Source organism: Vanessa atalanta, chromosome 6 (assembly GCF_905147765.1).
Source record: "Vanessa atalanta chromosome 6, ilVanAtal1.2, whole genome shotgun sequence".
NCBI classification, from domain to species: domain Eukaryota; kingdom Metazoa; phylum Arthropoda; class Insecta; order Lepidoptera; family Nymphalidae; genus Vanessa; species Vanessa atalanta.
Genome location: NC_061876.1, coordinates 7907664 through 7922484, shown reverse-complemented (window position 1 = coordinate 7922484; position 14821 = coordinate 7907664). Strand labels below are relative to the sequence as shown.

Here is a 14821-nt window from a genome sequence, read left to right as displayed (position 1 = left end):
TTATAGGGAATTGTAGGGTATACGATTTATAAATTTGATGAAAATAATATACCTACTTTTATAATAATAATAACACAACTACATAATTAAACATGGAAGTAACGATAAAAAATGCATTTTATCTAAGCATAAAATTTTCAATTCGTAAGTATTTTTCGTAATAGAATTATCAATTCGAGAATTTATTATTATACACTACGAAAGGTATAACAAATTCAATTGATTAAAAGTTTATTTAAGGTACTAAAAAATTATTCGTCCTTTTTTTCAGACCCATATGTCGCTGCTTACACTATTTTTTGTGAAGTAGTTCAGCAAAATAGTTATAAAATAGCGAATTATTTATTACAGAAACCAATTCTTACAATTTTCATATCTATGGTTGTCATGATATTCATAAGTATAGCGTTAACAGTATCTCTTATTTTCATGGCTGTTATAACTTGTCTGGTGATCTTTTTTATTATGGTTGAAAGTATGCATATGATATTTTTCTTTAATAGTTATTTATTCTTATAAATATGTAGCATTCATAATTATGTTATTATTATTTGTTTCAGGTGTTTTTACTTTAATCAGCGTTTTTTTGTTGGCCAATGTTCTAGTTATTGCAGTATTATTATTATTGATAACACATTTAATAAGAATAAAATCGTAGATAAAATAATAGCGACAATGTATTTAAACTTAAGGAGAGCCAATTTATAATTTTGTTAGCAAATAAAATTAATGTAATTAGTTTTCATTGTATTATGATCAGCAAATTTATATAACATGCAGAGTTAATAATTATTATTTTACATTTTGATTAAATAAACTAAAAACTAAAATTTAATTTAAAAAAATAATACTTTATTATTTCCCAAACGATTTTCTTTAAATTTGTTCACATACATATTTTATTCTAATGTTAAGTTTCTAGCAATCATTATTTTGTAAACGTGTTTATGTGAAATAAATAAATCTTTTGTGAAATTTAATCTATTATGTTTAATCACAGTAATTTAAAAAAAAAATAACTTCAATAATTATTATTGAAGTTAACAACATTTGTTAATTCTGTCTAAACGAAATATATAAATAGTTTTCTTAGTTTAAAAAAGTGTGGTCTAAAATATTTCCCATCTAGATATAAACACATTTAACACACACTCTCTACTTTTGCTTTGAAGTTTTAGTTATCAAACCATTTTATTACCATATAAAAATATTTTTCACCTATATTCGAACTTTATGTATGTTTCTTTATGAATCTTTATGTATGTTTCGTTATCACAGATCCTATATCCATTATAATGAACAAATTAATTTTAATTTATATTAGAAATGAAAGATTAATTTAAGGAACAGAAAGTGCGAACGCGACGTTAGATATATATATTGATTTTAATGGAACAACAAATACTTTGATGAAAAAAGGTAGAATAGTTACGGGTTAAGTGCTACGAGTTAGTATGTTTACGGGAACCGATTTAAAATGACTACAGCAGCAAGACACGATTGGTCTGTAATTTTTGCTGTGTAGTCTATGGATATCAAAATTAAGGATTGAGATTGAGAACGACCTTATTGTAAAATTTTTGCTCGTGAAATTATTTATTCGGAAAAATATGACGGTTAATTATTTTTAATAAATTGTATTAAACAAAATAATACAATATTGTGCTGTGGTTGTGATACAATGGATTTTTTTAAACAAGGTCAGGGTTCCTAGCATCGACGATGATGTAAAAATGAGTGTAAGTACCATGAAATAATTATTAAGGTTTAAGCGGTGCTTAATCTTTATACATTATCAATAAGATTAAATTGTTTTTTTTTATTTTTATTTTATACTCTTGTCTAATAGACCGTAGATATTCAAACAGTTATGTAAACATTATAAAGGAATAACAAATGCTTTTACACTTTATTAATTTTTGGAATTGAGTGTATATCATATAATAAGATATACAATATTAAAAAGACAACGAAATTTAAGTAACTGTAAAATGTGTGCATGTATGTATGTATATAATACATCGTATTTCTATCATTTTAGATAGATAAAATAAAATATTGATACACACTTACTAGATATTTTTTGTAGTTGATACCTATCTTTTTAAATATTTTTTTGTACTTTACAGGATATGAATCTTCATACCAGTCATCCAACATCGTATAAATAAGATTGTAAGTCTAAAATGTTCAGTTTCACTCTGCAAATTATTTAAATACTTAATTTTCCTCTTTGTTCTTATCTTTGTTAATTCTTTGGATTTGAATTAGCAACACAGATACATTTGACGTTCCAATAAATTATGATAAGAAAAAGAAGGAGAGATTGTATTAGTTGTATTTAAATTCATTGTTAAAAGTAATATTGTTTTGGAGCTACTGAAATTTGGTATAATATTGCCATTCATCTAGCATAAAATATAAAGTATATAATATATGTATATTTCTTGTAATTGTGCTCTTCTGAGATGATTTATATATATTTCCTATGCAGTATAATAAAAAAATAGCTTATTTTTTAAAATTATTAGCAAAAAAGTTATTATCTGTATGCATTTTGTAACTAACAAATTGCAAGAAATTAAAAGCCAAATACTCACCTTTGGTTCTTTATAGGTCAGTTCGGCAAGCTGGCGGCCCTCCAGGATGCGGCTCGCGCGCCCTCGCTAACTCCGCGCACAACACGAAACATTGGTACAATAACAGGTAATTTGTTAATTATTTATAAATATGTATCCAGTACAAAAGTCATGTCAATAAAATTAGATCAAGTCTAGTGTGAAATCCAAAGGTTTACTCAGGTCATACCGAGAAAAAAAAAAAATTCTGCTCTATTCCAGTATGAAATTCACTAGCTTAAATTTAAATTATTTATCAATAAGATATTCATTCGAAACAGCCAGAATGATGCCAAATATTTGTACACTTTGGGCTTGTACAAATCTCAGGCGTCTTATGTTTGATAAGGACTATAAATATATTATACAGATCTAGAGTAATTTAGAGCAGAAACCTTAGTGCATTTACATATGAATTTTTTTTGCTAAGTCATTTGTTATGCATTATGATGACGTGTTGTATAAATGATAAAAGTAAAATGTTATATTTTGCTGTCTTGGTTTGGTAACTTACAGATAGGCATTTTTATTTTAAAAAGGTTGTAATTTGGAAATCACACCACATTCAATAGATAATTTAAGCTTGAGAAAATGTATTATTTTTTAAAGAATTAAGGAATTACAAAATGGAAGATTAACAGATTGCTTAAAATGTGTTAGTCCTTATGTCTGTATGTGTATTAACAGATAATAACTGTCAGTAAATATCTCATTATCACACTCGATTTATTTAGAGAGAAAGATTATGTAGCTGATATGAATCAGGGAATAAGAAAATATGCAAATATTGACCAAACGGTTCAAATTCGTAGATAATGTGCTTAATTCAGTATTTGAAAAGACATCATACTCGCATATAATTATTTATATTGTTTTTTATTTGGCTTATATTTGTGCCGAGAGGGCACAGATTATTTCGCTAATGTCACGTGAGAAACTTGCATATTACTATGATAATTGATTTGGAAAGTTAAGGGTAGGAGTGAAAGTGTGTACCAATGCCAAGTTCTAATTGTAAAGTTACTTGAATATTTAACAATTTGAATCAAACAACTAGTCAGTAGATATTATCGTATTTTAAATACTCAGTATCTAATCCAACTCGGCTTTAAAAACACCGGCCTTGAGAACAGTTACAAAATTGTACATGTAACTTTGTAACTGTACCTATTGTTTATAAAATTAAAAAAAAAAAACCTTATATTTATTGTACAGTTTGACAGTAATGAAAACGTCTAAATTATTGTACTGAATTTATAATTGTTCTGTCGTCATATGAATATTTCTTTAGTATTCGTACGTGTTGGCGAGCATGAGTCATATATGAGTAATTTGTAAAATTGAGCTCATTCCCACATTTGACTTAACTGCTTAAGTAATTTTGATGTTGGGGTTAAATATAAAGTGTTCCCATACCGTCCGTGTAAATTAAAACATGGTGTTAAGTAAATGCATTTTATAACTTGAAATGTCTGAATTGTTTTTTTTGTTGTTATTTATGTACTCGTACAATTTTTTGTTATAAATATGTATTATTATTCCATAAGGCTCCGTATCAAACAGGCAAAAACGTTGAATATTAAGGTCATTATTTTGTTATTTCTTCAATGTCTGTACGTACTTTCATGGTTGTGTGCATATTTTTCGGAAAATGTTCTTGTTCATTTCAATACATATTTATCATGAGATGCAAATCAGCTTCTTATCTATTCGTAGTTTGTTGATTTTATGTCCATTGTTAAATGAAAACCTAAAGAATAATAATAGCAGCTGAGCTATACCTATGTCTCGTAGAATGTTCAATGACGTAATAGATTGTTTTAAAAATTTCGAATCGCAAACATTTTCTAACATTTAATAACCAGAAAACAATAACAAAAAAAAGATTTATAGACGCTAATAAGTAAATGATGAATGATTTTTATTTGCATTTTATTAATGAAATGTAAATATGTAATTGCAAATTATATAAAATTTATAAATAGAAGGTAGTCTTTTAATAGTCGAGGTTTATTTGAATACCTTAATATATATTCACATAATATTATGTAAAGACGTATGTATTATAAAGCGTTACGTGTGTACGTTGACGATCTTCTAACTTGTTCGCAGTATACGGATACAGATAGATATTATATAAAAGGTCATGTTCAACTTGCACATTTGATTTATCACCTACGTGTAAATCTTTCAACCATATTTGCCTACAATAAACCTTACAATTATGGTTTATATACGATATGCTTGTTGTACCTTCACCTAAATACGTGTATATTATATATTCATATTTTATTAGTATTAGCTAGCTAATAGCCACATGTGGTAAATGGTCACCTTCTGTTATCAATGAGGTCTAAGATGCTATATCCCTTGCATAGGCCGACTTTTTGAGAATTAAAATCGGAACACGTAAAAAACTTTGTGAATTACTTTATGTTTGGCGGTAGAATAAATAATGACATAATGATACCCGCCTAAGCCAAAATCCGAAGACTATTCTTTATTACTGATACCAGTTATACTTTGTAGGTACATAAAGTGATGAGTAAGTACAAATCTTAGGTTTACATATACCAAGTTTCATGAGATTTTCTAAAAGCTTAAGCACTACAAACGTTCTTGAGTAATATATCTTTATTTATAACACTATTCCATTTAACAACTTATATTCACTTTATTTTTACTTCTGAGTTCCGATACCAATGTAAATGAAATTTAAAGCGCCATTTTTTATTAGTCCTTGATGAATTGAAGTTCATAGATTATTCATGATCTCGACCAATGACATGGCGTCATTGCCAAGACGAAAGCTGTTTTCTATGACTGGAATAGCTTATAGCTAAAATAACTTTTTTTTAATAATAAAATAGGTACTTTTGTTATACAATAACACATATAATACTATAAAATTATTTGTAAATTAGGACCAATAAGGTTTTTAGGTCACATGCTATCGTAATACTTTCTGTGCTCTACTTTAGATTTGCTTTTATATATCTTCATCTGAAAAGACTGCCAATTGAGATTTTGTCAAACTGGCAGTAGTTTAAAATTTATTCCTACAGGATAAGGCACACTATAAAGCAATAAAATAACATTAACAATGAGTAATACTTTACAGAAACGGTGACTATACCAATATAAAGTGCATTAAATTTTAGTTTTCCTTTTAACGTACTTTATTATTGCGATTAATTTATTCCAATTAAATTTTTAGTTTATTACTAAAATATAATAATTATTATTGTAGTACATATTATATTATATAAATCCGGTACTGCTTTAGTGAATATATCGACAAAGAGATCGATATACGTGTATGATATTTGAATTAAAATAAATGTTTTGTAGTTTTATAATATCCATTAATGGAATTAACCTCGTTTATTTAAACTATAAAATACTACAAAGAGCTACAATAGTTGAGCTTTAACGTGGAGCTTATGAATGGGGGAATGGCATAAAAGTTTTGAGATTGGCAAGGTGCCAGCTGTTATTCCGGGAGGGCGGGCGCCCGCGCAGGCCCAGTCTCACGCCGCGATTCCACCGACAATGAGCATATCGTTTCACGCCTTACGTCCGCGTTAACCATAATAAATTAATACTGAACTGTCACCTGAGGATTGGCGTCACTTTCTTCACTTTTCGTTAACTTGTTCAAATCTTTAAAATCACATTTCAGTTTCTTGATATCAGTTTTGTTAATACTTTAAAAACTAATTTTAGAAGGTATATGGTACACTTAGTTTTAATTTAAGTTACATGAACTTGTAGGCGGTTGATATAAATAGTATATGTGTTATTATTTTTTAATTATCAATTACGAATCGAAAGAAACAATGAAAGATACCAACAAATTGTTGTGTAACTATTTATATTTTCATATAAAATCAATATATTAAAATTTTAATTCAACATAAATTTCCTTGAATTTATAGTTAATTGAATTAATTGAATAATGTAATTTAATTAGTAGTATTTACTCGAAATCATTTTATTAGTAATGCAACATTACATAAAATGCCGGTGTTTGGTGCCGCCAGTCTACGTAACGAAGGAAAAGTGCTATAAATTTTTATTAAATAATGAACCATATCTAGAATATTTACGAAATATACTCTTTTAACAATTTCAGTAGTTTTTTTTTTTAACTCGGTTACAATTATACTAGAGTTTACGGTAAAGAAAATATAATCTTGTTATTGTGGACGCAAGCGTAAGTAAGTGCAACTGGGTTACATAACAGAAAAGTGGTATCAGCCAGTGTCATACGGCATACCGAACTCTGCTTCAGGTGCATAATCCTACAAGAAAAAAAAACAATAATTATAGCGATTGAAATAGTTCCAACGTTTAATTCAGTTGTACCTAATTTAGATGATTTATACTAACGGATCAAGCTTTGTCGTCTACATAGCTCGCGTATTTCAACTAATTTGTAATGTTGTTACTTATTATATGTAACGTAACTATTATTGCACCCTTTGTTTTCGAATTAAGTCTCAAGGTCGTTAGCTATACGAAATAATTGTACACGGGACGACAAAGAGAGGTGACTCGTCTAATCATCTATGGTATTGATGCCAGCATATTGACGACATCCTTATTTTTATTAGCGCTTTGCCGAGTGCGTCGACCGTGCCGCCTCCACAGCTGAACTGTGCGTGTGGCCTCGGTATCATTTCTATTTCTATAGAACTTTGGCAGTAAATTCGTTTATTATTTATCTCTTTTCATTATAACCTACATTTGTTGTGCATTCGTTTGTGCGATTACATTTAGTAAAGTATAATTAAACTATATACTTAAATGTAGATTTCGTTAATAAAATATTTTATATAAAAATATATTCGTTTAAAGTATAACATTAACAAAACAATAAGTACAACTAATGCTGCCGATATCCTCGACAACAGTATTCATTATCGAGTTTTATGACGTTCTTTCCATTATCTAGTATCTAGATTATAACATGAATGATTATTAGGGAAACTGTTTTGAGTGCACGTACACAGACTTGAAGGTGTCTGTGATTTTTTTTTGTTTTTATGTGCACGTCCAAACTTTTTGTAGTGTGTGTCCACCGGCAGTGGTTGTGTATGTGTTACTATGAGTGAGAGGCGATCTCGACCGCGACCGCGCAGGCGCAACGATTTGCACGACAAGCAACAGGATTTACTATTTGCTTGGAGTGACGGTGAGTTTGATCAATGTCAAGGAAAAGTTTTGATGTTATCAGATAAATGGCGGGTATTATTATATTTGAAACAATACGAAACTGATTATGTTATAGTTATATTACTAGTTATGATGTTTTAATGATAACAATATTAAAACTCTGTGTTTTGCTGTATATTATGTTGAAATAGTAATTGTAAATAATATTTAAAACAATGTCTGCGTCTAGTCTGTCACGTGATACTCAATTGCGGTAAACTTGACTGATAATAAACAATTAAAGATTATAAACAAGGAAATTTTGTGTTTCAAGTCTAATTACTAGTCTAATTTTCTTTGTGTACCTAAAATAAATAAAAAAATACGTTTTTATTTATTAAATGTTTTAACATTTCGTATGTGTAGGCATGAAGGTGCGCAATATGTGGTTGACATCAATTTTTCAGGGAAGCGTTAATAGTTTAACGGAAGAGTTAGTTAATTTTTCGTAGTGATAATGCTATTATATGTAACAGGATCATGTACCTATGTTTTGAATCTTATATAAATTGACCTATTGAAATATTATGAGGCTAACAAGACAACATATGCGCTTATATTTTAATTAATTATTATTACTATCCGTTCGTTTTTTCACTCTATATTTGAGTATAACGTTAGATGGTAACGCTAATGAGACAAAGATTTTAAAAATGCAGATTGCGATTATTTTAAAAATTAAATTCATAATTTTGCAGGCTAGCGCCAGTCTCGTACCGGACGACGCGCTTATTCAAAAGAACGCAAATATAATTCAAATATTCTTTTACCGTTTTAATTATTCGGCTATACTGTGTTGTATACCTCAAACATTAACAATTTTCGGTAATATAATATAATAATTCTACCTGTTCAAAGGCACGAATGCCATAGTGGAAAAAAAAAATACGGCTATAAAAGAAAATTAAAGAAATTAAAGCAGAGGCTTAATTTAAAATAATTAATACCGACATGTTTTTTTAACAGGCTTGACGTTATACAATAAATAAACCCATTGTAATTAGGTCATACATTTTCTTTATGATAATACGATCCCCGATAATACGTAAAACTTTACCCCGTGTTAAAAAATGATGCGCATTTCTTATTTTTGTGTTTTCATGAGTTATTTTAAAACTCAATCGCCGTTTTTTGAATTGTTAAGATTTTCAAACTAAATTTAAATAGTATTTTCACTTTGTCTAAGAAGTCAAATATTTCCTAGGTGTAAATAATTATTCGTGCGCTGATCATTTAGGACATGATGCTTTCGTCGTCACAAAACGTCACGTGGTCTAATAAGTATCTGTTTATCACGATGCAAATTGTGTGAATATGTTTTCAAAGTCGAATTAAATGATAATATGCACAATTGCAGAAGCTGCTTGTCTTTCGTTTAATGTAAAAGTGTTAATCGCTTGATTCGTATTATAAAATAAGATGTACGTCCCCGCAGATGGCGCGGTCAGTCGCATGCTCCGAGAGCGCTCGCTATTGATTCTGTCTGCTTCATACTAGATGCAGTCTGTACTCTGTAGACTCACTCCCGTACGATGGATTTGTATTATAGATATACTCAATAATGTTGAAATCTCATTGCACCAAGTTCGATTTTCCAGACACATAATAAGCTTAGTAGCACTCTGCATTTGTTTGTTGTATTGCTCGAAATCTTATCTTCATTTTAGTTTACAGAATTTATAAATTTGATTTAATCGCGCAAACATTACTATCAGTGCACAATTGTGACAACGAAAACATATTTCAGTTGATGATTCTGCATTAATCGAATAAAAAATAATGAAATTTTAACATTTCTAATGCATTTATTTAATAAATATGTATCGGGGTTTGGTTTTGATCAAACGCTTATCGTGTTCTTTTGTAACGCGAAAATTTATTACAATTAAACCTGCCTTCAATATCTATGATATTTTAATGAAATATTGTTCTACTTTTTATATTTGACAATTATTTTTAAATAAAAATAATCAAAGTATATGTTGAACAAAATTTCATCGTCGCGTTCATACGTTCTTATTAATTGTTCAATCATCTCATGATGTAATTTATATTTTCACTTTTCAATGTAAAAGGGAACTTAAAAGATAGTACGTTCTTAAACGAATTACTGTTTCTAATTTCAATTGTTATTGATGCAATTTTTTTTTTGCCTACAGAGCTGTGCAATAGCGAGGAGGTGCCTGAGGTAGAAATTGTCAGCCTTCTTCAAGAGCATATTCCAAAGTATCGACTGAGAGCCGACAGTCTCACACAATTTGGAGGTAAATATAACTGACAGTTTATATAATTTATAAACATAAAGTACCTATATATTCATGTTTAAAAAAACATCGTTTTACTATTATTATATTTATATAATATAAGTATAACTGTACTGTTTAATAATATCAGATAGGTCAGTTTACAAGCGAAACATCTATTTCATTTAATATTTTCTGATTGGTTTAATAATACGGATAACATCTGATTTATTCTAATTAAACTCGCATGATGCCAATCATTATCTTTTGTTAACATATAATATTGTTAAAACTGATTAATCATGTATCTAAAACTAAGCATATCACGTTTATTATTCTTTAAACTATTTATTTTATTAATATTGGTATCCCTTTAAGTGTAAATACTTATTGGAAAAATTGTAACGAGCAAGAGGGATCTGATTAGATTATGGTTTTCTTGTATTCAGTATTTTTACAGTAAAAAACTGCAAAGAAAGTAAGTTCATATTATTATTTCTACAAATGGAAAATTCTTATATTTTGTGTCGTGACCATGTCTTTGTGGCAAACCATTTAGCTGCTATTTAAAATTATTAATATACATAATATATTTTGTGTCATATTTGATCGAACTGCTATTGACAACTATTTCAAAGAGAACGCACAAAGAGTAAAATTCGTAGGTGATGTGTAAAGAAGATCACATCGCGCTTCGACCATTTTTTTATTATATAAAGCTGTATCGTGTTGAAACATTCACGTCCTATCTAAAAACGAATCGTGTTCAACTTAACAATAGACGATTGCCAAGAATCCTTTCTCCTGAATCGTTTATAAATATAAAACGATCTGCTCTCAAAATGTTTGTGTATTTAACTGTTTTTTGAATGTCTCAGCTGGCGAGTTGAGTAAGTAAAAATAGTTTATATTTAAGTTTTAAAGGTCTACTGGTCAGGTGTTTGGTAGTCGCTTCGTAAATTCTAGCACGTGACACAATAATATTTCTTAGCTGTTTAAAAACTACGTTCTATATTTAATAGTGTGCACTCGCTAATTATTTAACGCACAATGTTAAATATAAAATTAACTATTAATAATAGCCTTTGTTCATTGCATTTAAGGCGAATTTCATTAATCACATACATGGTTATGTATTTTGTTTTTTATGTATATCTAAATAGTATATAATTTTGTTATGCAGTCATTATTTATAAATAAAAAATGTACCATAGTCATGAACTATACTGACCGCAGCTGTTTTATTTTACGTCCAACTGTTGTTTTATAGACGTATTGTTTTTCACATTTGTAGTAAAACAATTGATTACAAACAATGACATATCTTCTCTAGACACGTTCCTATGAAATATATTTCAAACCGTGTTTTTTATTTTGTTTTCAGTTATTAAAAATGTATATACAATTTTGTAGAAACGTATTTAAATGTACTAATTTTCGTCAGTGTTCGTCGGTTGTCGTTAGTGTTCGATATTCGAAAAATCATCATTGATAATTTTAAGGAAAAAAGAATAGCATGTGTCGAATTATTTTTTTCTTCTTCGGTTTTAAAATATTTTTTATATATATAAAACCAGTTTGTCAATAGATACCAATATAAACATAAAATAACACGGTTGTCAAAGAGAGGAGATAATTGTACTGTTTTTTGTCTTTGTCTATTTGTATAAGTATATATACTTCTATCTTTGTAGATATATTTACAAATTCATAATAAACTAAGGCGATAAACAGAGATCTATTTAAAATTTCATTTAAACGACAGATTGTAACAATATTATCATTTCAAAGATGATTTACTCAGTAATTTAACATTTCAATTGACACGACCTTCAACGCAGTCAGTACTCGAGAAGTTTTTACTCGAATTAATTAGATTCACAACGTAAGTCGGGAAAAAAATGTGCGATAAAGAACAGTATACACAACCGCGTATTGAATGTTTTATTTGTCTCTTTCCAAGAAATCTGAATAAAATCAATTATCTTATAACGTTTAAATCCAACGTTTGAACGACGTATTTAACTGAAGTTAATCATGTCATGTATTTGCGTATACGAGGATAGAATTATAATCTTATACTAAAAGATGTACGCTTTCTCATGTTTTCACTTTGTGTTTCGTTATATTCATTAACTCTTAACTTTCTTGTCTATTTAACGTTAATATATGAATAATTAACGGCCTCGTATATAATTTTAAATAAGCACAGAAATAATAATTGTATAGAATTTTTTTTTGGGACGAATTGAGAGATAACTCGATTATAATATTAGAGTTTTATTATTTACGCCTTTGCTATAATGAAAGTAACTAAAAAAATTAGTGAACATTCTACCGATTGGTCTCGAAGTACTGGTTAATTAGCATGAATAAAAACTATGATTCGAGTTAGTGTGATCTCGCTTAATCAATAAAATGGCCATTCTATTGAAGCTTTGCGGCCGTTTTTACTACTTTAATAATAGTGTTATAAAAACAAATGCATTTACTTTATTATTCATTAGAAAAAATAGCGCATAACTCGTGTGCTATTTTAATTTTTACAAAAGAAAAATTGTGAGTGATAGAGAAATTTGAAGATCTTAATCATAGCTGGCGAGATCGGGATTCTCAAAGCTGTTCCGTCCCAGTAAGTGTAAGGCGCGGTTTCCGGCGCCAGCGTTGTGTCGACCGATGACGCTATAAATAATGGTGTCTCATCGTAAGAGTCATCGTCCGCTGACCAGAGCGCATTCTCAACCGGTCTCATGCGTGCCATCTGTCAACTGGCTGCAAGTACTAGCGTGCCATTAGCAGGCCTATGGCATTACAGGCATCCCATAATGACTACTCAGTATTCAGTCTCTAGTGCGTACATGAACGTCGACTCTTAGGTTTTATTCACGAAAATCGTTAGTGCGTTAGTTACAAATGTTAAAAGCGAATGTTAATACAATAATTGTACCAAATTATCTAAGTTATTTACCGTATACATAATAAATGAAGAAAAAAATTACAATACAAGTTCTACGCGCATACAAAAAGCACAAATAATTTAGAATGAACTGCACGAGTCTGCCGGTTTACTATTACCGTAGAATGTCGTAGATTAAGTCACGTGATATCAAAAACAGGAACAAACTGGATTGAAAGTGGACGGGGAATGTTGAAGGTGTGATTCAGCGCTCCTCTAACGTAGCCGTTTCTATGTTTGTAACAGTTTGATAGAGAAGTGTTACTAGTTAGTTTTTTCAGCTATTTTGTTATGAATTTGAACACATGATTTTTTGCAAATAAATGGAAAAAGGTAGATCCAGTATTGATAGTTAGGAACGCTTGAAAATTGTAACTTTACGTCTACGATTTTTTCATAATTGAATTAGAACTGCTACATGTTGTGAATATATTAGATTTTTTTTATTCATTTTTGTTTGAATTAGTTTTGCGTATGTAGTGATGGTTTTATATGATATTGTATTGGTTTGCAGGTTACGAAAATCAAGATTGGTTCATACCATCGCCGGCGCTGCCAGTCAGCCCGGAAGACCTCGCACTTACGCCTGACCAGATCAGGGAGACGCTCAATTATTTTCGTGAGTAAATACTGCAATAATTTATTAAATAATTTTAATATTTGTAGATTTTATAATATGTGACTGTAGCAAATTAGTCGGCGTTGATGTGGATTCTGATGTACGCAATCTTTAAACTAAACGTACATAACAGGACTAAATATATTGTTGAATCTGGCTCACATAACAAACTGTAAATATCCCTTCTTGGGCTAAGGCCGGGGGATCTTCTCTTAAAGAGTAGGTTTGGAGTCTTTTTTTTTAATTATGGCAGAGGTAGGCGGACGGGAAAATGGACAATCTGATAGTAAGTGGTCATCAATGCCCGTAGACATTGGCCATACGCTAACAATCTCTGAAAGTGAAATGTTATTCCACCATGCTACTTCAATGTTAGTTGATGATTGAATTTTATACGACACCAAGCAGGTTTCCTCACGATGTCTACCTTCAAAGATCACGAAATGAATCATAAACACAAATTAAGCATATGAAGTCATCGGTGCTTGCCGCGTTTGAAATAGCAAACTTTGGTTAAGACGTGAAGTCTTTTAACCATTGGGCCTTCTGGATTCTATTAATACTAGGTCATCTTGCTTATGTGATAGCAATTTAGTTAGTCCTTTTAAATTAATTTATTAAATATAGTTCGCGACAGAATCAACAGTTTTATATGAGGGGACCTGAGGATAACCATTTTTCTAAAAATATATTTAAGGACATTAACAAAAGACTTAGAGACGTATAAATGTCTTATTTATTTATATTATCTAGAATACATTCGTATCTATTTTCGAAACTAGAATTTGTACTCAGATAAAAATAAAGTATTTGGGTTATTAATGTTATTTTTTCAAGAAGAGAAATATATTAGAGAAATGTGTTTAAGTTTAACCTGAATGTTGTTATCGCAGTTTCATTGTTTGTTTTTTAATTTATTTTTATGTTTGTTAGACTTGTTTAAACACTTTAATTTAAAAACGTCAATACAGCTAGTCAGTTGTATTATCTTTTGAAGTATTAGTGCTTATATTTACATATATATATTGATAGATTATATGATGGAACTCTTGATAAATATATTTATAAACCTATTCATTCGTTTATAAATTCTTAAGGTGAACTTTATTGTTATTGCGAATTTAATTAAGGAATTTATCAAGAAATAACTGCTCAAGGAATACATTCC

General features: G+C 29.3%; 1 protein-coding gene and 1 long non-coding RNA gene across 3 annotated transcripts in view; both read left to right on the top strand.

The window, feature by feature from the left end:
• Positions 1-55: 55 nt before the first annotated feature.
• LOC125064956 lies at positions 56-776 on the top strand. The gene is made up of 3 exons (XR_007119598.1): positions 56-144; positions 272-475; positions 561-776. It is a non-coding gene; the product is annotated as an uncharacterized LOC125064956 (long non-coding RNA).
• A 1846-nt stretch (positions 777-2622) lies between these two features.
• Positions 2623-14821, top strand: part of LOC125065035 (trafficking kinesin-binding protein milt) — a 29409-nt gene continuing 17210 nt past the window's right edge. Inside the window, exons 1-3 of one of the 2 annotated variants that reach the window (XM_047672470.1) lie at positions 2623-2706; positions 9995-10099; positions 13549-13653. Coding sequence is in view for 1 of the 2 variants with exons in the window: in XM_047672466.1 (XP_047528422.1) it covers positions 7728-7815; positions 9995-10099; positions 13549-13653 (298 nt within the window). In the remaining variant the exon portion in view is untranslated. Of the gene's footprint in view, positions 2707-7637; positions 7816-9994; positions 10100-13548; positions 13654-14821 lie in introns of those variants that run through there. The other variant, XM_047672466.1, reaches the window with a different exon arrangement.